The following is a 25,936-nucleotide window of genomic DNA, read 5'->3' as shown; positions in this document are numbered from 1 at the left end:
AAGAGTACAGGATCAGATGATGCGCTCGTTGTGGCCTTCTTTGCTGCCGCCTTCTTCACTATTGGCTTTGTAATAAGTCTCTTTGGCCACAAAATGAAATGTCCTTTAGCTTGAGCCAAGAGTCGAACCTCATCAGTAGGATTAGGCACTGGTGTACCCCCCTGACCACGAACAATCCTCTCCACTGTCACCCTTGCTTGATTGCTCGGAATTTTGTTGCCGTGAATCGTTGTGCCCATGAATGCTCGACCATTAGCAACATGAACAGGTGAATTTTCATAATCCACATAGAGAGAACACGGCATCCCATTGTCTTCGACAGGGTCAGGGCTAGGGTCAGGGTCAGACACTGTCAGTGGCTGTGTCTGATTATTACTGCCCTTTCCGCTTTTTATCACAGGTGAACCCTGAAACATAATATGAAATTAGTTAAGAAACATTAAATAAGTTTAAATGGATCAAATGAATCTTTAGAAGATTTAAAAAGATGTGTGATTATTACCTGGGAAGGTTCAGATACTCGGGGCATCTGGAATCCGCTCGTACCCATCATCATCAAAGTCTGTTGAAACTTGGCATCGAATTCATCACGTATCTTTTGCATCTCTGCCATGTGTTGTTGACTTAGTTTAGCTCGAACTCTCTCTGTTTCTTCTTGTAGTCGTTGGTCGAGCTCCTCTTTAGATACCATGTTAGCGGAGGATGATCTGGTGCTTCTTCGTGAAGCAGAGCCAAAAAATTCTTTAATACCAATCCCTTTAGGGGCCCCTCGGACTCTTCCGGGATGGTCAGCCTTTCCAATAGCAGTGGCCAAGATATCCATCCGTCCTTGAGGGATGAATGTACCTTGAGATAGTTGCTCCTCAAGTGTATCCTATATCATTAAAACAACAAATTCAATTTAAGATAATTGAAAAAAACAATTAATGAAGCATAATTCTTAAATATTACTTACAATCCTCTCAGCAACAGCAGCAGACTGTGGAGTAATGTATTGACCCTTTTTAATCCTCGCCGCCTTCCATTTTTCTTGGCGAGAAGGACGCTCAATGGATGGCATGTAGCCAGTAGGATCTGAAGCAGCAGCCATCTGTGCATTCTTCAGTCGTTCCTCCATCATACTTCTTTCCAACCCACCATACCCTGCACGAGACATGGTATGTGGGTATACATTCTGCTCAGATATTTGTTTGTTCTTCTGACTCAATGCCTATGACAATGAAACCAAATCGACAAAATTAGTTTAGTTAAATAAAATATGACCTGATTAAAAATTAAGTTTGAAGAAACCAAACCTGAAATGCGGGGTCTTCACGTTGCTTCACAAAATTCTCCCATGCCTCATCGCTAATAAACTGGTATCGTTCCTTAGGATGCACACCCTTTCTTTTTCCATTAATATAATGTGTTGTAAGCATGGACTTAAAATCCCTCCACCGTTCAGCAATTTGCTTCAACAGACGGTCTCTCATTTGTTTAGTGGCAGGAATATCAAATGTCAGCTGCATGCAATACAATAATAGCATAGAGTTATAAAGTAAATAAACAACTATAATTGAAACAAGTAGAGAAAACAATGCACAATATACCAATATATCCTCCCAAAGGTTTTTCTTCAAATCTTTGTCCACCTTCTTCCAGTTAGGAATGTCAATGCTAATTTTACTGCGTGCGAGATAACCCACATAACTAGTAAATTGAGCCCCATCCTTTCCTATAGGCTTCAGATCATCATCAAACTCCACTGTAATCCTCATAGGCTGTGTGCTCTCATCACGTAAAGCTAAATGCCTCATATGGGTTGGCCCTCTACCCTTTCTCCGGCTAGTAAAAGAGTTGTCATCACCAGAACCCTGTTGACCGGATCCATCCATTTCCTGTTTAAAGAACAAGGAATTAATAAATGTAAGAATAAAAAATATCAAGTTAATATAAAACACTATATTATTAAGTATATTTAGCAAAAAAAAATCAAAAAATTCATTTGAGGCTTACAACGATTATCCTCCCAAATTCCTTCACAATGATCATCTCTAACAGCATAGTCATCATCTACCAAATCTAATTCAACTGCTTTAGGTCGAGTAGCTGTGAAAGGCGGGGTTTCATCAAGATTAAGCTCTAAGTCACCATCATCTCCACCAACTCCTTGCCTTTTACCTTGAAGCACGATAGACAATTTCTTTTTTGCTAGATCGGGAACGAAGAACACTTGTTTTGCTTGACTTGCCAAAATAAATGGCTCGTCTCCGTATCCAAACCTCTCAAGATCGACCGAAACAAATCCAAATTCTTCATCCACTTGCACAGCATTACTATTAACCCACTTACATTTGAAGACGGGAACTTTAAACTTGGTATAACTAACCTCCCATATCTCTTCTATTATTCCATAATAGGACATTGCCGCCAACATTGGGTTTCTGTCTTTAGAACTAGCAAAATGCATGGCTTCCGCTACTACCATCACCCCACTATTCTGCATAGTACTCTTATCGTCTTGGGTTTTTGTGTAAAAAGAATAACCATTTATATCATATCCACCCCAACACAAAACCTCAAAAGAAGGCCCTGCAGCTAGCCTCTGTATTGTCTCAGAAGGATTGCCATCTTTTAACACTTCTCGCTTGAACCACTCTGCAAATGACTTATTATGTTCATTAGCTAGTTGCATGTCACTCTTTCTTGGATTCAAGTTCCTCAGCATATTCTTGTGAGCATTTAAGTACGGCAAAACTTCATCCGTGTTGTTTAAAATGTATAGATGTGCCTGCATTACAACTTCTCTTGACATAGACCTCACTATGACACCCCGTGTTCCCTTGCTTCTTCTCCCTTGATCATGTCGAGATTGAGGAAGACCAACTGCCTTTACCCTGTCAAGATATGCGTTACAAAACTCAACTGCCTCCTCAGCTACATATCTCTCAACAATTGATGCCTCAGGCCGATAAGGATTCTTAGAGTACCCTTTTAGGATTTTCATGTATCTCTCAAAAGGGTACATCCATCTTAAACACACAGGGCCACAAAGTCTTATCTCTCGCACAAGATGAGCTATCAAGTGGACCATAATATCAAAAAATGATGGAGGAAAATGCATTTCCAATTGAGAGAGGATCACATAACCTTCATTTTCTAATTCATCCAACTCAGCAGGATCAATGACTTTGCTGCAAATGGCACTAAAAAACATACAAAGTCTTGTAATAGTATTTCTCACATCGGTTTTCATAATGCCTCGAATAGCAAGTGGAAGTAATTGTTGCATCAACACATGACAATCATGAGACTTCATTCCCGTTATCTTCAAATCTTGCATTGAAACAAGTTTGCTTAAATTAGAAGAATAACCTTGTGGCACCTTAATAGTATTGACAAAACCACAGAAACTTCTTTTCTCTTCTTTTGATAATGTGTGCGCAGCTGGATGTAAATAAGCCCTCTTACCATCTCTTTCTTGTGGGTGAAGGACATTTCTTATTCCAATTTCGACTAAGTCTCGTCTTGTATTGATTCCATCTTTAGTCTTTCCACTTATATGCAAAAGTGTACCAACAAGACTCTCACATACATTCTTCTCCACATGCATCACGTCTAGACTATGCCTCACATCAAGACTTCGCCAATATGGAAGATCAAAAAAGACAGATCTTTTTTTCCATATATTTCTCTCACTGGCAGTCTTCTTCTTCTTCTTCTTACCGAAGACCACATTAATTCCCTCCACCCGCTGATAAACTTCTTCTCCAGTTAATGGTCTTGGAGCCATTTCATATTCTTGTGAGCCATTAAATGCCTTTTTCAATCTACGGTAAGGGTGATACCGACTAAGAAACCTTCTGTGACCAAGATATACTGTCTTCCTGCCATGTTTAAGTTGCATATAGTGGGTGCCTTCTTCACATATCGGGCATGCTTTATGCCCCTTAACACTGTATCCAGACAAATTTCCATATGCTGGAAAGTCATTTATCGTGGTGAAGATCATGGCACGTAAATTGAAGGTCTCTTGTTTATATGCATCAAACACATCAACACCTTCCTCCCATAATTTCTTCAGATCCTCAATCAAAGGTGCCAAATACACATCAATATCGTTTCCCGGTTGTTTTGGCCCCGAGATCATCAAAGATAGCATGATATACTTTCTTTTCATACATAACCAAGGAGGCAAGTTGTAAATTACGAGGAGCACTGGCCAAGCACTGTGTGTGCTACTAAGATTACCATATGGGTTAATTCCATCCGTACAAAGCCCTAGCCGAAGGTTTCTTGGCTCGCCACCAAATTGAGGAAATTTTTGATCTATTGTTTTCCATTGAGGAGAATCTGCTGGGTGACGAAGCTTTCCATCACATATTTTCTCATCAAAATGCCATCTCAAGTTCTTTGCATCTGTGGCATTAGCAAATAGACGCTTAAATCGTGGTATTATTGGAAGATACCACAGAACCTTTAAAGGAGAACCTTTGGTCATCTCATTATAATCACCATCATCTTTCTTCATTTTGTATCTTGAAGTCCCACATTTAGGGCACTTATTCAACTCTTCATAATCATTTCTGAATAATATGCAGTCATTAGGACACGCATGTATCTTCTCATATTCCAAACCCATCGGACACAAAATCTTTTTTGCCTCATACATTCGTTTCGGAAGTGAATTCCCTTTGGGAAGAATATCACTCAGCAATTCAAGCAATTCCGTAAAACTAGCATCGGTCCAACCATTTCTTGCCTTCAAATTCATCAGTTTCAATACGGTTGTCAATCTTGTGTAATCATCTTTGCACCCCGGGTATAAAGGTGTCTCTGCATCACTACACAAAGTTTCAAAGGTGGAAGAAAACTGTGTAGAGGATTCAGACCTTATATCACGAAACATATCCGAAATTCTATCACCAAAGTCTTCATTCACAACCTTCTCATTTGCAGACAGTGTAGTCTTTCTAATTTCTCCATGCCATATCCAATTTGTATACCTCAAATTTATCCCATCACAGATAAGATGCTCTTTTATCTCAGAAATACTCCGTCGACTATTGTTTAAACATTTGACACAAGGACAATAGTACAATCCATCTCCTTTACTAGGGGCATTTCTCTGAGCAAACTCAAGAAATTTTTCAACCCCATCCTCATATTCCTTGCTAATTCTCCTAGCTTTCATCCAACTACGATCCATTGTTCTACAGATTATTTAAACAATACTTTACTATCAATCAAAATTCATAACGAAGGAAAAAAACACAAAATAACTAACAGATTATTTATCACTAAATTCTTATATTTATTACAAAAAATTATCAAAAATTCGAAATAAATATCAAAAAATTATAAAAAAAATTAAAAACTTCACAACTAATCAACTCCAAACATTTTAACATATTTCTAATACAGTATGTAAAAAGGAATTAAGGTTTTCTCACATCTAATGCCTACCAATTAACACCAATCAACGGTTCAACCACATAAAAATGCAAAATGAACAATAGAAGCTAACCACAATGTAAAACTAACAACCCATTTCATATATAACAGATTTTCATGGCTAAAACATTCAACAAACCAAGAAAAATTGAAAAGAATGAAAGAAGAGGATACTCACAGAGCAGAGAAGCTTCAAACGCGAAGTGAGGCGGCGGCGGACGGCGGCGGACGGCGGCAACGGACCGGTCTTCGGTTAGATAGTGGAGGGTATGACCGGATTTCAGTGGCGGACGGCGGCGGACGGAATTGGGAGGCGCGGTCGACCACGGCGGAGTGCGGCGCACGGCGGCAAGGCTCCAAGGGCTCAATGGAGGAGTTTAAACGGTGGGCTAGAGGCGGGAATGGCCGGTAATGGCAGTTTCACGGTGGTGGGGCAGAGGGGGACCACGGCGCACTGAAGAAATGAGAAAGAAAGTGGAGGAGTCGAGCGGGTTTCGGCGATAGAAGAACACACTTTCCACGGCGGTTTTGAATAAAACCGCCGTGGAAAGTGTTTTTAACGGCGGTTCTTTAAAGAACCGCCGTTAAAAATATTTTCCACGGCGGTTCTTTAAAGAACCGCCGTGGAAAATACTTTCCACGGCGGTTTTATTCAAAACCGCCGTGGAAAATAATAAACCTTTCAACTTATTTACAAAAATGCCACCGCGTTTTTTTCCACTTCGTTTTTCTGCTGAACCGCCGTTAGTTTGCGACGTTAAAGGTCTTTTTTCTAGTAGTGACGGCTTCATATACGTGTAATTTTGCTAATTTCACAACCCATCCCAAAAAACATATGGATTGCAAATATCCAATATCAAACTAATTGTTGGTGTGTATTGTCATATATATATATATATATATAATTCCATTCAAACCATTTACCAAAAAAAAGAAAAAAAGCTTCCATAACATGTTCTTAATTGAGATTTGGGTTCTTATATGTCTTGACAGTATGTTCAGCCTCATTGCATCTTTCGTAGCACATGAAATTGACAGTGGCCCTCCAATCTCATTAAACAAGGTAAGTAAAGACATAGACAATCCATTCATACCTCTAAAATATTGATTAATCTTATGGTAAATGACAAATTAGAGTGTATATAATAACAACTTAGCAGTGCATCAGTAACAACTTACATAGCAAAAAACGGTTCAGACTAAACCTACACATCTTACTTCTTCATTGCTCATCCCTTACTGCTTCTATATGGCCACTATTTTCATTCTCTTCTATATATACATGACTATTTTCTCCATTAAACTTTATTAAATGCTCCACCCCTCCATCATCTATTAACTCCATAAATGTATTCTTATGAAACATAACAAAGAATTTCAAATCAAAAGAATTACTTTTTTTTCAAGAAATGATAATGATATAATTTTCTTCGATTCTTCATAACTTGTTTCTTTTTTTATACTTATTGTTTTTACACTACCCCCAATATATTACAAATCATATTCTCCATCATTTATAAATTTACCCTATATATGGGAAAAAAAACAAAATAGATACTTTCCGGACGTGCTTGCCTTCTTTAATGTAAACTTGCATCATATAGCCGTTATTAACAAGTGAATCAGCAATATTGACAACTATCATGGCCTCATTTTTTTCATTTATTCTCACTAACCCATGCTCAAACAGAGTAACCCATTATCAACCCACCCACAATATATTCAAAAACATAGTATCCATCATCATCGTACCCACCTATAGTGAAATCCCAACTTAAATTGCTAATACATACCAAACGAAAAATACAAACGCTGATTTGCTTAACTGGTTCATATCGGACCAAAAACAAAAGCTTTGCAACAACTAAAGAGCAAACTAATTTTCAACATACCTATGCCCAAACCTAATTTGTCCATCAAAATGTTTTAAGAGAGGAGATGAAAGAAACTTTCAAACCTCAAAATTGGTCAAGAAGATAAAGATGAAAGGTAAATGGCAGAATGATTTTTAACATACTCATACCCAAACCTAATTTATTAACCAACATGTTCTAAGAGAGGAGAGAAAAGAAACTTTTGAACCTAAAACTCGACTGAGACAATAAAAAAAAAAGGTGCTTGAACTTCACTAACATGGATGGAGAAAATGCTCCATCAATGACTTTTTGCTTCCTTCTCATGCACAAGGTTCCAAGATGCACAGTTCTCCCTTTTTTTTTCCAGTGTTTTTTCTGTCTATATTACAAAGGGCAAAGAAGTCTACCCACATTTTATTAAATTGCACTACATCTCTTCGGGACTTGTGATTAATTAGAAGGTTTTTAGAAACTCTTTTGCTGTATTTTTTTCTTTTTCCGAAGACGTCAATGCAATTTTCTCAAGATTCAACGGGCAATGCACGTGCCGTTGAAATGCGCCTTCCCTGCATTTCGGCACTTGCAAAGCATCCCAACTATTGTTGCTCTAGTCCAGCCGGCCGCTGCTTCACTTATCGATCCCACAACCTTCACTCTCTGGTCGTTCTCCATCAAAACCTCTCATTCTTGGGATCTTCCTCTGTTCAACAAATTCCTGATAAGAACGACGATAGCCAACTTGGATAATCCATTACTCTCTACACCCAAGGCCCAACCCTCACTTTTCCTTCCACATTGGCGTTTATCGTTACCAAAAGGTAACAACCAACCTTCACTGGCAGCGTTATGTCTTCTGGTTGTCGAATTTCTGGATTCCCTTGTAAACTTTGTTCTGGGTTTTAGTAAGGAATGAACATTTTTAAGTATGCATGAGCCTTTTATTGCCTTTTCTCGATCGATGGCATGCGAACTTTCTTTCTGTACTTTGATGGATATTCGGTACATTTGCGTACTGGACCAAGTCCTTGTTACAAGTCTGTCTGCTGAAGATTTGCAGTGCCCAATGATTTGGCAGAAAGGTGCCCAAAGTAATTATGGGCTTGAATAATCACCCTTACGGGTTCTTTTTCTTGTTTCTTCTTAACTTTTAGTGCTGTGTAAATAATGTGAGGCTGCTGCTTGATTGCAATGTAGCGTTGCGCTTGTGATTGAGTATAAGCAGATCTACGGAGTAAATTTGACAACTTTAACCAGATGAGTGCAATTAATTGCGGACGTCTTGTGAACTGATCATTGCGGGTTTGTTGATTGTCGTGAATCCTTGGGTACTTGCTCAGATTTTAATTATTCGCTGGAAGCTACTGAATTGCAGTGTTTCATGACGATTGATTCTTCTGTCCAGATGCCACAAATTTTTTAGATTTGTTTAATCATTTTCCTCACGAAAGTAAAACGTAATCATAACTAAGGATCTGTATAGATGATAGCAGCAGCAACAACAACAACAAGTCTTATCCCACTAGGTGGGGTCGGCTACATGAATCACACGACGCTATCATGCTCTGTCAACAACCCAGTCCTTAGATATGTTATTGACCAGGAGGTTTTATTCAATGACCTCATTGAGCGTTCTTCTCAGTCTTCCTCTGCTCCTTTTTATGGGACTCCATATTGTCTGATCGACCCTCTTCATCGGGGACTCTAATGGCCTTCTCTGCATATGTCAAAACTATCTTAAGCGATGTTTAATCTTTTTCTCTTGGATTGGTGCTACACTGACTCTTGTTCTGATATTTTCATTTTGAATCTTATTTTTTCTTATATGACCACACATCTATCTCAACATCCTCATTTCTGCTACTCCAATTTTGTGCTTTTGTTTTTTCTTTATCTCCCAACATTCACTATCATACAACATAGCTGGTCTTATAGCTGTCTGACAAAATTTTCCCTTAAGCTTCTTAGGTACTTTCTTATCATAAATAACTCCGGTAGCCTTCCTCTACTTTAACCAGCTAACTTGTATTCTATAAGAAATGTCTCCATTAATTTCACCATCCTTATGTACAATGGATCCTAGGTATTTAAACTTTGATACTTGAGGAATGATCTGTATAGATGACGCGTTCCTTTTTTCCTGTACATTTTCCCTTTATGGCTTCCACAAGGCAGTATAAATCACGGCACAGCAGTAAATTTAGAATTTATTTAGTCATAAGTTCGTTAAGAACTGCTTATACAGCTAATTTAATTCAATAGAATTACCCTTGAGCGTCCTTAACTGTCCAAGCTCCTAAAATGTATGTAAAACTGGTATTTCCTGTTATTGTATTCTCTGTATAGTGTCTCAGTATTCAATTCAAAGAGGTGTAATTGACAATTATTGATACTAGTTATCATTTTTTAAATGTAGCTTTAGTTTTTCTTCTGCCATACTACATTCCCTGAAGATGGTGGCGACAGCATTTTCTGGCTTGCAATTGGCAATACCTACAGCCTGTTTTTGTTCATCACAAAGATTTGCGGATGCAGGCGCTGTGGTTCTTGGTGGCAAGTCCAAGGTGGGATCATGGAATAAACTGGCAAGCGCATGTCATATCGCATCATTGCATCCTTTCCGGCGAAGCTTTACATCATCTTCCATAAGATTTGACAAAACATGTACAAGGGCAATGGCTGAGTCTAGTGAAAACAAGCCAGTGTCAGGACTGCCAATTGATTTAAAAGGTTATTCTTCTTTTTGCTGAAAAATCCTTCTGTTAAGTATTTTGTTTCTGCATACATGTCTCCTTGAAGTCTAAATTTATATTGTGACAGCATGAACTGCCCTTTCCTCTATTATCTATTTCATGTATTCCTAAGAATGTTGAACATTGGTCTGCAAGTTGCTCAGAGAACAAAAGCAGTAACCTCTCATCGATGTAACAAATTGTTCTTGCTGAATGCTGATGTAGAAGTTATTGAAAGATGCTCTTTGCCCCTAAGGATGGTGTGGTATACGTTGCTTTGTTTTCTGTCATATTTATTGCCTGTAAATGGCTCTTGGTCTTTTTGTCATAGTTTTTCTTTCACACAACTTAACTAGGAACCCCTTTTTTTTTTCCCATTTAGATGATATAAGTAATTTTCCACTGAAAGTAGTTATAATTATAGGTAAAAGGGCTTTTATTGCTGGCGTGGCTGATGACAATGGATATGGTTGGGCGATTGCAAAATCCCTTGCTGCTGCTGGAGCTGAAATTCTTGTAGGCACGTGGGTACCTGTAAGTCCATATGCAAATATGAAGGCTTTGTTTCTTTTTTTTTTTTTTTTGGGACATTTTTTTCTGTTTTCCAGTCCTTGTTTAATGATGTAATTACTGACCATAAAATGTTCTATAGGCTTTGAACATTTTTGAGTCTAGCTTGCGACGTGGAAAATTTGACGACTCACGCTTGTATGATGCCAACTGCTGTTGTTGAGTTAATGGTTGGTTATCTGAAGTCGGTGTACTTTGCTCATACTCAGTTTTTCAGATTACCCGGTGGTTCGATGATGGAGATCACTAAAGTTTATCCCTTAGATGCAGTTTTTGACAACCCTGCGGATGTACCAGAAGACGTGAGGGAGAAATACATAGTTCTTTTTCAAACTTCCAGACGCAAACTTTTATACGGTGTTATTTTATAAAAAAAATTGAATATTCTGATGCTTTGTCTGTTTTTGAACACTTGTGCAGATAAAATCAAACAAGCGTTATGCTGGATCCTCTAATTGGACTGTTCAGGTATACACCTTTGCATTGTCAAAATAATATTTTGACTGCCAACTTGATCTCTGGCCTTAATTATTCAAAAGTACAACTTACTATAAGTATGAGGATGAGCATTGTAATTTTGCCCCGCAAAATGATTTTCAAGATGTTTGCACGGCCTTTAACTCACATTTTATTTTTATCTTTCATCTTTTCCATGCTTACATCATAGGTGACTTTCTTTTGGGAAATGGATGTCATTGCGAAAATATGCTGTGCTGGGCTTGAATAATTGAATTGCATCTTTTGAGATAATATAAAAGTTTCACAATTTTTCAGTCACTCTAATGTATCGTTTCAGCTACTCTGCCCAATAAATTGTGAATTTTTATGTCATCTACTATGCTTTCTTTCTCCTTTACTTTTTTGTGTGGTCAAGCATCAAGCCTTTCTTTCTAACTTCATTTTCAAGTTATTTTTTCAAATTTAATTATATGAATTAATTCATCATATTACTTTTTTTTTAAAATATTTTGCTGTATACATTTAATTTTTCGTACTTGAGTGAAATGAACTCTTGTTCTATATTTCTCAGAGCAGGGAACTTTATCTTTAGTAAAGCATTCAGCCAATTAGTGATTTATGTACTGTCTTAATTTCCTGCATGACTGAATTGCAAGGTTTTGTTATGTGTCATGCGCGTCATTCTTATTTGCAGGAAGTGGCTGAATCTGTTAAAAAAGACTTTGGCAGTATAGATGTCCTCGTGCACTCACTTGCCAATGGACCTGAGGTACGGTAGATGCTCTAACAAAGTTTCTTTATGCTTTTTATCTCTGCGTTTAACAAGCAGTCAATACTCAATTTTGTTATAGGTGAGCAAACCATTACTGGAGACATCTCGAAAAGGATATCTTGCTGCATTATCTGCATCTAGCTACTCTTATGTCTCTTTACTCAAGCATTTCCTTCCCATTATTAGCCCAGGCATGTATCTTATTTAACATGGCTGCCATTATATTGCTTCTTGCTTTGGTATATCATTTTCTTACCTTTCTGTTTTGGTTGTAGGTGGATCTTCAATCTCTCTTACATACATTGCTTCAGAGAGGATTATTCCTGGGTGTGTTAATTATGCCTTGAAGAGTCTGTAATTATTATTGTCCTGATTTTGGTGTGACTCTATCGTTCTTGAACTAATTAATAGTAATATGCAGATATGGTGGGGGTATGAGTTCTGCAAAAGCTGCATTGGAAAGTGATACACGAGTAAGTGTGTAATCTATTTTTGGTATTTTTTGTTTGTTTGTTTGTTTTTTCCTTGCCTCTGGATGTTTGAACTTTTATATAATTGTATGTTCTTTCAGGTGCTTGCTTTTGAGGCGGGCAGAAAGCACAAAATCAGAGTCAATACGATATCTGCTGGTACTTGGGACAATATTTTTAGCGTGATATAGTTTTTCCTTTTCTATATCTAATGGGTCTTAAGATTGCTATAATTTGTCAGCCTCAAGTGAGTCAAAGATTAAATAGCAGCGGGCGTCTTGCTTTCTACATGAGCTATTTCATGAAAGGGCCTATGTTAAAGAATTTGATTTTATATTGCATGGACTTGCCAGATTCTATTATATGCTCACAATCTCCCATATATGTTTGGACTTGATTTGCATTAAGATACAGGCGCCTAACTTACTGGCAACATTTGTCACAACTGTATTTTTTGCTTCAATGAATACATATCGAGTGTTATATGAAACTGAATCCTTACAGAAAAGCATGAATTAAGCCCTCATGAAGTTTATTTCCATTCATACTATTGTATATGTCGCTCCCCTGCTGATGTAGAACTACATTTAGGTCCTTTGAGAAGTCGTGCTGCAAAAGCAATTGGATTCATTGACATGATGATTGATTACTCAATAGCGAATGCACCCCTACAGAAAGAACTATCAGCAGGTAATATTTTCATTTCCCTTCAATACTCTTCCTCATCGCATTGTACAATGTCTTTTTCCTGTCACGACTGAGTTAAAATTTCATATGACAGACGAGGTGGGCAACACAGCTGCCTTTCTAGCATCCCCTTTGGCATCTGCCATCACTGGTGCTGTTATATATGTGGACAATGGCCTCAATGCGATGGGCGTTGGAGTTGACAGTCCAATTTTCAAAGACTTGGATATTCCCAAGGACCAACACTAAATCCCTCAACTAGGAATCCAGGAGTTGATACTAGCTCCCCCTTTCTATTTTCCCCACCCCCAGATGTCGTTAGCACCGCCCCCCAAAAACAAAAATGAGTATTTGCTCTTTTTTAGGCTCCTTTGTTATTTTTCTCCCATAAGATTTCTCCCCCACCTGTATTGTGTTGCTCAGCTGCGCAAGTCCCGCAATTATGACCATCATAATCTATACATTGATTCCATCTGTTAGTGCAATTTGTGTTGGCTGAATGCCTGAATCTGTATATTTGTTTTCATCGAATAAAGTTAGCTGCTGTAATACGATCTTTGCCAGCCCAAAACTGTCATGCCGTAGTTCGTCATAAATTTATTGAATCTTTAAAAAAATATATAAATAAAAATGTATTCCGAATAAATTTTATTCCCATTATAGTCTATACATTGCAGGTTTGTTTCCGTCGAATCATTTACATGACAGAAACAAATAAACCCACGGGAGACAGGAGCTAAGCAGCAAAGATGCTATGGTCGGAAAATTCGAATGGTTTTAGTAACCTGGAGCCTACAAAATGGACACTTTGATACTGCAGAACAGCATCTATGACAAAGCACATGACCGCAAGGCACTATTGTGATATTAACTTCAGCAGTCAGACAAACCCGACACAGCCATGCTGCCTTTGCTGTATCAGCCTCTTTTGTCGCCGCTTCAACCCTTTCCTGTACAATTATCATAATATAACATGTCATCTCAGAAATGAAATGCGGTTTTACACTTTAGAAGAAAACAATTGAGCCAGGTATCACTTTATTTTCACACGAGTGAAGACATGACATGCATGTAATGAAAGCATTTATTCCATTAAAAAATTACACCAAAAAGGAAACCATTGACGAGTTCTCCCAAGTACTAACAAGTTCCCTCTGAATCCTCCCAAACTTGGGTAGATTATTTCAGTCCAAATATTCAACAAATACGTGATACCACAAACGGACCAAACAACTGCAACTAACTTTCATTAACTTCATTCCAAATCCCCTAACTGTAAACAGAAAAAGCGAACAAGTTAAACCATTCATTCCCAAAAGCATAGGGACAGGCAATAATTAAGACAGCCTGTGATATGATAAACCTTTTGACTGCTGAAGTTTCGCCGTATGTGTCCATTTTAAATGGTCAATTCATTCCACAGAATTGTAATTGATATGAAAGTTTAATGGAAACACTTTTTAGCACTAGTCGAGAGGACTAGGTTTGCAGAGATGTCTGGTAGAAGATTCGACATCTTTTAGATCGATCTGTTATATGTCGCAGATCATTTTTTTGCGTAGGGGCATGCCCCTTTTTATATAATTTTTTATTAGAGGAATAGAATTCTTTAAACTTTTTTTTCCCAAAAAAACAAAGGGTCAATTCACTCAAAAACAAACATAATATTACAAATTACAAAAGACCAACCTGCTCCAATAGGAGTGCTGCTTGAGATTCTCTGAGATTTTCTTGCAAAGCTATTGTTCTCTGAAGTAAAGCCTGCTTCTCCACATCAATATTCATTCCAGCAGCAGAGAGTATCTCATTAACCGCCTGCACCAGTTCTACGGCTGAAACTTTGCCATGCTGGACTTCTCTCGTTGGCTGCAGTATTCAGTTAAAGCATATCAAGACACGCAAGCAAGACAGAAGATGTCACAACACATCAAATACAAATAGGATATGAATTATGAAACAGTTAGTTCTTGACAAAATTCTAGATTTCCAAAGAGAGGATTCCATACAATTCAAGAAGTTGAAAAGCTTGATCTGGCTTATTTGTTTCTCTCTTTTTTTCCTCCAGTTTTATATTTTAAATACTTTACGTTTACATATACCTAAACAAATAAAAAAGAAACTACTTCCAGTATATTGATCAGAGAAATCCCAATCAAGCCTCTGGAGAAGTCTTCCACACAACATACATGAAAAATGGGTTGCAGAAGTAGGCAATCCATAAGAAAAAAACAATAATAAGCAGCAAGCCCATAGAGCTGAACCTGAGAGATGCTTCTGCCCCTTTGCGCACTCTCTGAAACCTCAACATGAGGCCTGTTACTGCTTACTACAAGGCTATCACCTACCAAGGTTTCTGACAGAGGACTGCTTGCTGCTATACTTTTAAATGAAAAAACTTGAGAAGAAAGTAGAACTTGGGTAACGCCTGGAGCAATTTCAATCTTAAATCTGTATAAAGCTTGGCCTGCTGATGGTCTGACATCCTCAGGAACTTTGCCATATTTTAGCTTCTCTCCATTTTGAGAACGCCAAGCCACTATTTCACCTGAATAAAAAGGCCTCAACGGATGGAACTGAATAAGACGAGCATCTTGAGGCAATATTTCTTTTCCCACCAAATTACTGCTTCCCCTTCCGGATTCAACTTCTTTCTTGTCAAAGCACAGGTTTAAAGCATTAACAACTGAAATCTCAGATCCTTCAGGACAAACAAATAAAGGTCCAATAGGCAATACAGTAGGAGAGCCTAAAACCTGGCTGACAACAATGGCAATGAGATCAAAAATCGATACATAAGCTGGTGGTTCTGCAATTAGAATACGGGTTTTTGATTTTTTCACAAAATAAAGAGTCTGATGTACAGATTCACCCTTCCAGTCTGGTATGATAAAGTCTTTACCAACACGAGTAATATCAACTAACTTGGGCAAGAGCAAAAACCTCGTTTTAAGATTTGCAACAAATTGCAGATTTTCTGCAGTTGATTTGAGTAAGGATTGTATTGTATCCAAAGCTAAGTTGTTAACCGCAGGAATGTAACAGCCCATGCTGTTAACAATGGTCCATACAGCAACCTGAAGCGAAGTGCTTGATAATTTCTGTTTGATAGTCACTAGTGAAACGCACCCCACAGAATCTAAAGTCTGCAACTGCTCATTCTCATCAAGTTCCTAAAAGCCCAAGCAGAAACTTTTCCGGTAAGTAACAACTCTGTTAACAAACTTGGCAACAAATAAAATTTAATAAAATTAAGAAAGCATGATAGCGAATTAACTTGAAAAGCAAATCAATATTTGAAATCATGCTACCTCTAGAACAACTTCGGACAACTTTTTAATGCCCAGCACACTACATACTTGCTCAGAGAGGTCTGGGTGGACAAATCTTATCTTGGAAATATCAATACATTTGATGTATCGAGAACCACAGGAATCAATATAGACACATGATGTTGAATGAACAAGCCTGCAGCCATCATCAGGAACTATGGCTTCAGATTTCCAGTTAGACCTATCGAGTGTGTTTCCCTCAATAATCTGATCACATATAAAATTCAAAATTTCCATCACAGCCCGTAGCTCATTTGGATTTAAATGCTGATATCCACAAGCTTTCTGAAGATTTAGGAGAAGATCCATTGCAGAAGAAAGGGTCAGTGTCTCCTGAAGACCCAAATCTTTTAAAATCTTCACAAATGGTAGATATACTGTAGGGAGCTCAAAAGCAAATGGAGATAAATTGATAATCAAACGCACAAAAAGAGCACTAGCAGTCACCAGGCGTGTTCCATTTGCAACAGGCAGAAATGCCACTTTCTGTAGCTCCAATAGATCTGCGGAAAAAAGTATTAGAACTTTGACAATCAAGTTAGGTCACTATAACATTAACACCGTTCATGTTGAAGCATCAATTTGATTCTGCAAGTTTTTCTGAAGATTGGTTTATAAAATTTGCAGTGATAAAAATATTTAAAGAAACAAATATTGGGGATCTCAGTAGCTCAGCATTAAACATGTTAAGCACCAAGAGCATAGCAGCAATACGTAGCAAATGGAAACCAATCTGCGTCAGACTTTGTGTAAAACCAATAATGCTTTTTTCACCCACCCTGGCCCACCAGATAAAAGCCCAAGGACACTTAATCAAAATGAGAAGTCCATGACAGAAGGAAGCCAAGGGAGTCACCTGAGGAAGAAAGGGAACCCCAAAGTTTCTCTAGATATTTCAAGATCTGACAAGTACATTGCTCAATGTTCATTCCTGATGCAATGGGCCAGTGAGCTAGGGTATCTTCACCTCCATTTTTCCCAATTTCCTGGGGCAATGACAAATATTTAGATAAATAATGCAGTTAAATAATTAAAATAGAAGTGTCATTTTTTACCTTCAGGTGCTTTAAAACCATGGAAAAGGGCGGAGGACTCCTTAAATGGAGAGCTCCCCAAGAATACTCTGGAAGAACAATCTGTGGTCTAGAAAGAATGGGAGCACAACTCCAAGCAAGAGGCCAATCTTTAGACAAAATAGCTTCACTATATGAAGCAAGTACCCTCTTGCAATGGACACTTGGAAACCCCAGCTCAGCAGGTACACATGCAATCCTGCCAAGAATGTCACAGAAGTTGTTGCTAAAATAGCGAGCAAAGTTTGAGGAAATAAATTCAATAACAGATCCTGCCAGCATCCAGACTTCCCTTGAAACTTCCTTATTTGTATTGCTCGAGTCTGATTCAAAATCATCCATATCACTTGATTTCAAGCACTCATTTCCAAGAAACTCAACTCTTCTAGCACAATCAAGTATTACATCTACTTCAATAGCAGTTCGAAGGCCAAGTTTCCTTAATATTCGAAGCCACCCATCTGTACTAAACCTTTCTCCTGGAAATTTCGTTCTCTCACCAGAGAAAATAGAGATCAACAGAGCATCACCAGGATCAAAAAGGTCTTTGGGTTTTAGGAGATCTGTTGAAAATTCATCTGAATTTTGCACAAATTTAGTTTCCATTAAAGTTTCAACAACTGACTGATTGGCTTGAAGATCATGCCAATTCGTATAAAGATGTAACAATATGCTCTCCTGCTCATTTTGAGGTTTCCTGTCAAAGCCAGGCAAGCCAAAGCGTACTAAGATCTGTTTGTCATGCAACTCCAGCACCCCAAGGGCTAGAAGAAATGAACTTTCAATTGAATCTGTGGCATAAGCAAGACAATGCTCATCATATGGTTTAAGAAACGAATGTGAAGGGATTATACATTGATCTTGACCCTGCAACTTAGTATAAGATCCAACAACTGTTTTATATATAGGCAGAGAACGTAAAACCTCAATTTCTTCTCGAGTAAAGCTGGAACCATTTGAGAACTCACTAGAAAAAAGGGAAAAAAGATCATCACAACATGAAGTGGAAAGATTAGTAGGTTCAGAGAGATATCCAGCTTGCTTAACTGCCACGAGTTTGGATGCAATAACTTGGCCAAGTGATTGACCAGGCATAGGAAAACAATTGCATGAAGCAGCACAGTCCATGAATGCTACGTCAAATATGGGTATATTACACTGGTTTAACCAAGGAAATAACCAAGGATACCTAGTTTTGGATCTTTCAAAAGCAGAAGTGTAGGATTCAATTAACTGAGCTTCAACAGTATTACCATCAGATGCTTCACCCAGATAACTGACGGCTGCTTCTCTTTCTAAAACACCACTTGTCAATGGTGGATGTTCCAAGGGTGGAATGAAGACCAGTTGTCGCTCCCTTACCCGGCATAAAACTGGCCTACCGAGAAAGGCAGGAATTAAGGGCCAACTTGAAAAAAGAGATAAATCTTCTTGTGAACCACTTAAAGTTTTCCAGAATGTTCTAATCCATTCAGGGGAAGGACCGCCTTGATCCACAGAACATGGTAGTTTCTTCCATGAAAGCCATGGAACCATATTTGATCCTGTTACATGATTCACCCAATCTTTGTGGAAAATTAGCTTCATATGATGGGCCAGAAGGTGAAGAGAGAAATTCTGTAACTTCAGAAGTGCCTGGATAGTGAGATTAGAGAAAAGTTCGCCGAATATTGGTTTGTCTAATAGTTTAGGATGCATAAACTTTGCTCCCAAGGGAACCATCAATGATTGCTGCTCCTTATTCCCAACCCAAAGTTCAGTAAAGCCCAATTTTATCAGATGGTTAGTAGCAGTTGGACATGGTAAACCTTTGAGCTCTGTAACAATGGATATAATTTTCTGGTCCCTATTTTGACCGTCTCCTGTCACAGCGTTCTTGTGAACCAGGGGTCCTCCTGCTCTACCAATATCTTCAACAACACCCCGCCCAAAATCAAATAAAGCCTTCCCTAAACTTGTCATCATTTCAAGTGCATCTCCTGAGCTGGCTGCACCTTGGGTGGCAGAGCTAAAGGAGTTAGGCATATTAGACTCTGGATGAGAACTGCTTCTGACATCAGTTTGTCTGGAACCGATTGTGACATCATCGGTTTGCAGAGAATCTGACAAGCAGTATTCAAGAACATCTATATACATGTCAACTGACCGTAATACAATTGATGTTGAAGTAATTTTTAGGAGATCACGAACCATTTTAGGTCTAATTTCACGAACAGGAAAACCCACAGCTTGGATTTCATTTACCAATTCCCATGGTACTGAAAATACAGGATAATGCTCTTTTACAAAGCTACAAACTGTAGCCGGAAGTATACTACCAATCATCCCATTCCCAGGTTGTGAAAGGAACATACCTTCTTCAGCCTTGACTAAATTTCCTGAATATAGTTGCCATACTGGAAGGTCAACAATACGGGAATAAAACGGATGCATCACCCGTTCTTTAAGGCATTCCCAATCTGCTTTGAGAATGGCTGCTGAACTTGCAGGAGTCGTGCTGCAATCACTAGGTTGATCACTCAGAACACCAGCCTTAGAACATGGCCAGAAGGAATAGATCTGATCTCCATAAGCCTTCATAGAGAGATTGATTGCAGGATAGGCACTGGAGTCAATAAAAGAACTCGGAACATCTTTTCTTAACTTCTGCATTTCTAAAACCATCTCAACGTAGGAGTCACAAACACAGGACATCAGCTCTCTGTTCCAAGATTCAACCAACTGATTTCCAGCATCGACATGTACATCAGCTAATGTTTCCCTGTCTTGATACTTAAAGAGGAAACGACCTCTGTTGTGACATACAAGGAAACACCCTAGGACCGTAACAGGCATGTTTATACAACCAGACAAAGGAAGAGGAGACATAATGGAGCTCAAGGAGAAAGGATTGGAGTGATGGCCATTTCTTGATATAAGTGCAGCAATTCCAGCAACAGGAGTCAAGTTATAGGCAAGATATCGCCTGAGAAGAAAAAAGTGGATGCTTAAATGATAAGTATCATTTGGCCGAAAAAAAAATTAGTGTAATTTATGAGGCACTGAAGTTTAAAAAAAAAAAAAAAACGAAATTTGTTGTCTCAGACATTTATCAAACATTCATATCAGACATGACATGCCCTGCACGGCACTCCGTATTAAATGGGAGTCATGTCCCATGTCTCCGTCAGCATCCATACTTCCTAGGATGTTATCAAACAAACCACATCAGATCAAATAATTCATTACACGAGAAAGAACATTACAAGAAGGCAGACAAAGTATCCCATAGACAGGTATAATGAAAAAGAAAACAAGACCAAAAAGTTGAAACCAGAGTTTCCCTTTCCGTCAACAAGCCGCCTTGTTCCAGGCACTAGGTAAAAGCTTAGATGAATTGATGTGAATGAGATGGCATCTGCCTTTGAAAATTGTGGCACTCCTGTGAACTTGAATAATTACCAAAGTGTAGAAAGCATCATGCATCTGTGAAATTTCTTCCCCTTGTTTTCTTCTTCCGTCCTTAGCCTATGGAACTAGTCAAAATGACCTCAGCGAAGCTTAATTTGTTTGGCAATCGTGATAGTCAATGTAATAGCATAACATTTTTTATTTTGGCAAAGGAGAATTTAAATCCTTTTTTGTAAAAAACTGGTTCCTTTTTACGAACAAGTGACCATAACTTGTCACATTATTAGCAGACAATGATGTTATTGAAAAAATGACGCACATGGCTTATTTTCATTGGAGAATCTAATAGCAAAGATACAAAGAATCGAGTTTTTAAGTTTTTTCTTCCTAAATCAAAAATTATGGAGCAAGTCATTATAAGACATGAACAAGATAATGTCCACTACATACTTTGCATAGAATAATACCTATCAAGAGCCATATTTCTTGTTTGTCCAGAACCCAGGCAGAGTACAAGAAGCCACCGATCGATGGTTGTAACTCCTTCAGAATATGAAGTCACATCTATTATATGCATCTTAATAGCAGCATTAGAGCTGCTAAATAATCGTGATATTTGGAACTTCCTCCATTTATTTTCAGAAAAAGGATTTCTCATAAGAGCAGATGATGAGTCAATGCAAACTGAATAATTCTGGCATGGACGTGAACTTCCATCTTCCCATGTCAGTATTGATACCTGAGAGCATGAAAATTTTAAAAGATCATTAGAAGTCTGATGCTGACAGAACAGGTTTTATCATTGACCATAGGTCAACCACAGCTACTGCACATGTTTGGAGAAATCATATAAGAGAAGCAAAACAAGAAAAAAGGAGGAAAAAGTTGTTCAAAACTTGCCACGACCTAAATTTTTAGATTTATAATCTTGTGATTGTTTCAAAACTATTCATATAACTTCTAGCTGGAACAGTCTCAAAAGTTACCAGAGGAATCCAAAACCCAAATCCTCCTTATAGATTAGAATTTAAAGCACAGACCAAGACAAATCAAAATAAAAATCAAATCCATTTAAAATTCCCTCAGTTATCAAATCTCTCATAAAAGTGAAAATTCCATAAAACATTTGTCTTGTGAAATCTAGATCCTAGGATGGAGAATCAAACCTACAACTTGGGAAAACCTTGAAAGGAATGTTAACCACTCACAGGTCCTCCCCAAGATGGACAGCAAACCATCACCTAGATTCAAAGCAAGTGATTGCCAGCGCACACCAGTATATCATAGAGAATGAATTTCAAGTAACATGAATAAGGGGTAGAAATCACTAGATTGGCATCCCACCCATTCTATTGCAAGTTCTACACACACTGAAATGTCCAGTCTTGTAGTTAATTTGACTCCCAGTGAAGGATCATAACCATTTTTTTCCACTCAGTGAATTGTACTTTCTAAAAACACCTTTTGAACAAAGTAGGCAAATGAGAAAATGTTTTTCAAAAGACACTTTCGGATGAAGTGGTATCCAGGATATTATAAACTCTTCGTGTCGAGAGCAACTTTAACCCAAAAGTATAAAATATCAGGAGAGGGCCCATGAATATTTTATTTCAATGTATATATCAAAAGAAGTACCGCATATGAAAGCCCTCTGGGGAGAAAAGGCACAAGTTTCCACCCAGAGTAAAACTATAATTCTGATTAAGAGAGTGGAGTAGCAAAACCAAACCCATTACCATTTGGTCATGAAAAACTGATAAAATGCTGACAGAAACTGATAAAATGCTGACAGTCATTTATCCTAAAATCTTGAGCTATTGTGGGAAGAACCCTTCATGGTTTTGATGTGTATTTCTAGCCCAGCAAGGTCAAACGCACTAAATATATCCTCAACAGAAAATCATTACCTGCAAAACTGACTTCAAAAGAAGAAGTGCTCTTGATCCATGCTCTATAAATTTGTCAATGATTTGCCTTAACCTGTTTGATCCCAGGTTGGATCCATTCTTCAGACATTCAGATGATAGAGGCATTCGGATGATGGTAGAATCTGATGATGACCATAATTCATTCTCATTGATGAGCATTGGACTAAACTGATCACTAAATCGTCGTGTGAGGTCAGTACCTAAAAGCTCAATAATAAAGATGTCAAAACTCTATAATTCTAGACAAGAGGTGAACATTGCATTTCAAATTAATGAAACATCAAATATTTTCACATTTTCAAAATCAACCAGAAAAATGCCCTTTTCTTTCATAGACAAACTATCAAGAAAAGCGACAAATTTTTTAAGAAAAATGAACATGACAACCTCCAAGAAACACAGTAGGAAACAGAACTCCAAAGGAAAATATCAATACCAAAAAATTTCAAATTTTCTAGAATATCTAACAAAAGCACCTCTTGTGAACAACCATTAACTAAGAAACTTAAACCCAAAAAACAAGTATATGCTCCATATAATTTACTGGAAAAGTTCTTTGCGTATCCCACACCAACCAACGAGCATAGTAGCTGAAAGCAAACACTGAATTTATGATAGAACAAGTTTGCATAGAAGAGGCACAGAGAAAGCAAAACATTCTAATAGACTTCTGAGTACTAACTACGCAGCTAATGTGAAGTTGGAAACTTTGTTTGTAATGCATTAGCAGCTCAAGACTCAACTCTCTCATTAATAATATTAATAACTATAAGATCAAACAAGAAATATTGATTTCCATGTTTCCTTGCTGAGTCTAGTCAATTCCGTCTCTTAGCATTTGTTCCCTTATTTTTCTCTGGAGATATGATTAGTTGAGTTTTCTCAATGCCTGATTTTGTGGTATTTGATTGATCAATCTTCTATGGACATCTTCCCGTTGGTCTAAACTTATTTCGAAGGGGACATTAAGCTCATTGCTTCCCCATGAAAAACTTAATCTAAATAAGAAGGAATTGAACGGGGCTAACGCCATATATTAAGAATACTTAATTTCAATATGCATCGCAAAGAATAACAATCAACTTAATCTAATGAAAAATTTAAAACATCTTTACGTTTTTGTAATTATCATAAAACGTGCTACCAAATTTTACCCCTGTTTATGCAAAAGAACAAACGGACATAAACAAAATTTTAGCTCTTAGTAAGAGTGAGTTGCCCTAAACTACTATTAGAACCATCAGGCCCTGCCATCCAAGAGTGTTGGAATGTTTTTCCATAAGCAAAGATCCATATACAACTATGAATAAACTAAGAGTAACAGCAAAATTGCAAGCAATAATCCAGTAAAATTCAAAAGGAGGTTGAAAAAGAATATAAAGGAAGCTCATTTAAATGAATTTACACGATGAGGAATATGTTGGATACCTATTAAGGAAAACATTTTAGCTGAAGGGAGAGATGTCGAAGGTGCAGCAAGTGACAAACCACGAGGATCAAACATGTAAAAGTAGCCACCAGATATGATTGAGAGGAGGACGCATATGGAATAGCAACAAACCAACCCTAAACCATAATAAGTGTGTTGCCCCGTATTCTCCATGGAGGAAGGAGCTGGAGGTTACTAATTTCATCTCTGCTCAAGCAGGCTCCTTCAAAGATTGCTACAAGAGCAGGCCCTTGGAATTCCCCTGCATAAATCACACCATATAAAACAAAAGAACAAATTAGCTGCTCAGTATGCTATGAAATGTTTCATGAACCCTAAAACTTATTCTACAACGCACAGCATGAGTAATTAACATCTGAGCAACTGCAGAGACATTTTATTGCCTTTGGTTGCAACTGAACTATAGAAGGTGTTCAATTAAAAGTTTCAACAGTTTGCCAAATAATATGAATGTGTGGTTATCCGGTAATCAATATTAATTGTAATAATCAAATGTGATTAATTTAGGATTGAGTCAGGTAATGATCTTCAGAGATCAGATGGCCATTGTTAGGGAATTTTGCGTGACTGATTTTATTCTAATTGCATGAATCTTTCTTGGAATTCATGTTTCAAGTGTATGTAAGTCTTGACTCACTGTACAGCATCAACGTCAATAGATTTGGCTCTTTGATTGCAAAACTGTAATTAAGTTTAAAATATGTTTTTTGAGGAAAAGCTAAACTAATGGGAGAGAAAGTTAAGAATCCCCCAAGGACGAATAATATTTTTTGGAAAAGCATGGCATCAGGTAAAAAATAAAGCCAATAGGTCCAAAATTATGAAACTTCAATTATGTTTTCTCATACAATTAAAAAAAAAAAAACAGTGTGCAATAGTATTACCGGCCCCTAAAGATCCCAAAAACCAATCATGTGCACCTTACTACCACCGCCATGTTATCTGACAAAATCTAATTGAAGGGAGGTGTTCGTCATCAATTATCGTACTAGAAATTGGAGAAAAATTCATACAAGAAACTTGAGCTGTCCAAATATTGAGACCAATAAGGAACAATAAACATCAATAACGAAATTACCTAAGTTGTGTTGCAGCAAAGACTGGCAGGGATGTTCCCTCTTATCATAAATCAGATGCAATTTCTTGGCTTTGCAACAATCTGCCAACTCAAGAAGGTCAAACAACAAAAACTCCTCATTTCCATACAAGGCCAACAGCTCATTTACTTTATCATAGTCCATGCACGGCATGTCTTCGGTCATATCTTCACTGACTAAAGAAAGGCATCGAATAGACAGTATGCCCAGCCTGCTAGCCAAATCATTGCTGATACTGGGATGTATAAAATGTTTTCCAACGAGAGAATTATTTTCCAGCCAAGGTGCATCATTATAAACAAGATCCCCCGAAGGCATCAGAAGTCCATGAGCATCTGGAATCAACAATGGACTGTCAAACGGCTCAATAAGTGGCTTCTCCGAGCAACATTCTACTATGGCTTCAAGGACACGATGGACAAAATTTAACTGATCTAATGAAAGAGGAACCCCTTTTACATCGTTCTGCAGCCGTTGTAATACATGAAGATAGTCCCTAATACCAAAACTCAGTCTGACACCCAGTTTTATCAGCAAATCTTTATATTCTGATAGTTCAGATGGAACAACATATAAATATGGAGTGAATTTTACAGGCGAGTCAAATGCAAGTGCATTTGGTGAGACAAATTCATCTCCAATCCAGACCCATGGAATATCATCCAATTCATGCTTCCAGTTCAACAAAGTCAT

The 25,936-nt window shown here is 37.8% G+C and overlaps 2 protein-coding genes across 3 annotated transcripts; one reads left to right on the top strand and one right to left on the bottom strand.

Moving 5' to 3' along the window:
* Window positions 1–7,822: 7,822 nt before the first annotated feature.
* On the top strand, window positions 7,823–13,484 carry LOC114743621 (enoyl-[acyl-carrier-protein] reductase [NADH], chloroplastic-like). Of its 2 annotated transcripts, none has more exons than XM_028931840.1 (13): window positions 7,823–8,107; window positions 9,822–10,016; window positions 10,443–10,552; window positions 10,671–10,726; window positions 10,806–10,890; window positions 11,009–11,056; window positions 11,742–11,816; window positions 11,899–12,010; window positions 12,095–12,146; window positions 12,241–12,292; window positions 12,391–12,448; window positions 12,881–12,979; window positions 13,071–13,484. In XM_028931840.1, the coding sequence occupies exons 1-13, from the start codon at window positions 7,828–7,830 to the stop codon at window positions 13,223–13,225; spliced, it is 1,377 nt and encodes a 458-aa protein (XP_028787673.1). In that variant the 5' UTR covers window positions 7,823–7,827; the 3' UTR covers window positions 13,226–13,484. The 2 variants fall into 2 exon arrangements, with proteins under 2 accessions (XP_028787673.1, XP_028787675.1); XM_028931842.1 differs by having other exon boundaries at window positions 7,980–8,107; window positions 9,703–10,016; window positions 13,071–13,225.
* Window positions 13,485–13,548: 64 nt separating this feature from the next.
* On the bottom strand, window positions 13,549–25,927 carry LOC114743622 (uncharacterized; the record flags this gene model as incomplete). The annotated part of the gene is given in 11 exon segments (XM_028931843.1): window positions 13,549–13,926; window positions 14,666–14,842; window positions 15,238–16,146; window positions 16,285–16,808; window positions 17,162–17,291; window positions 17,361–20,343; window positions 21,236–21,507; window positions 22,676–22,896; window positions 24,125–24,274; window positions 24,277–24,387; window positions 25,225–25,927. Coding segments are annotated over 11 exon segments (6,378 nt in total), but the record flags the coding sequence as incomplete, so codon positions are not given.
* Window positions 25,928–25,936: the final 9 nt, after the last annotated feature.

The sequence above is a fragment of the Neltuma alba genome, unplaced genomic scaffold (assembly GCF_004799145.2).
Source record: "Neltuma alba isolate B1F8T4 unplaced genomic scaffold, ASM479914v2 tig00004068_pilon, whole genome shotgun sequence".
Taxonomy (NCBI): Eukaryota; Viridiplantae; Streptophyta; class Magnoliopsida; order Fabales; family Fabaceae; genus Neltuma; species Neltuma alba.
This window is presented reverse-complemented; position numbering and strand designations above follow the sequence as displayed.

What these genes read in the sequence shown, in the direction of transcription:
- LOC114743621 (XM_028931840.1), top strand. Translation starts at nt 7,828, where the DNA reads ATGCACGTGCCGTTGAAATGCGCCTTCCCTGCATTTCGGCACTTGCAA. An exon ending in CCTTCCCATTATTAGCCCAG is followed by an intron (nt 12,011 to 12,094) that starts GCATGTATCTTA and finishes TTTTGGTTGTAG; the next exon opens with GTGGATCTTCAATCTCTCTT. An exon ending in AGTCAATACGATATCTGCTG is followed by an intron (nt 12,449 to 12,880) that starts GTACTTGGGACA and finishes AACTACATTTAG; the next exon opens with GTCCTTTGAGAAGTCGTGCT.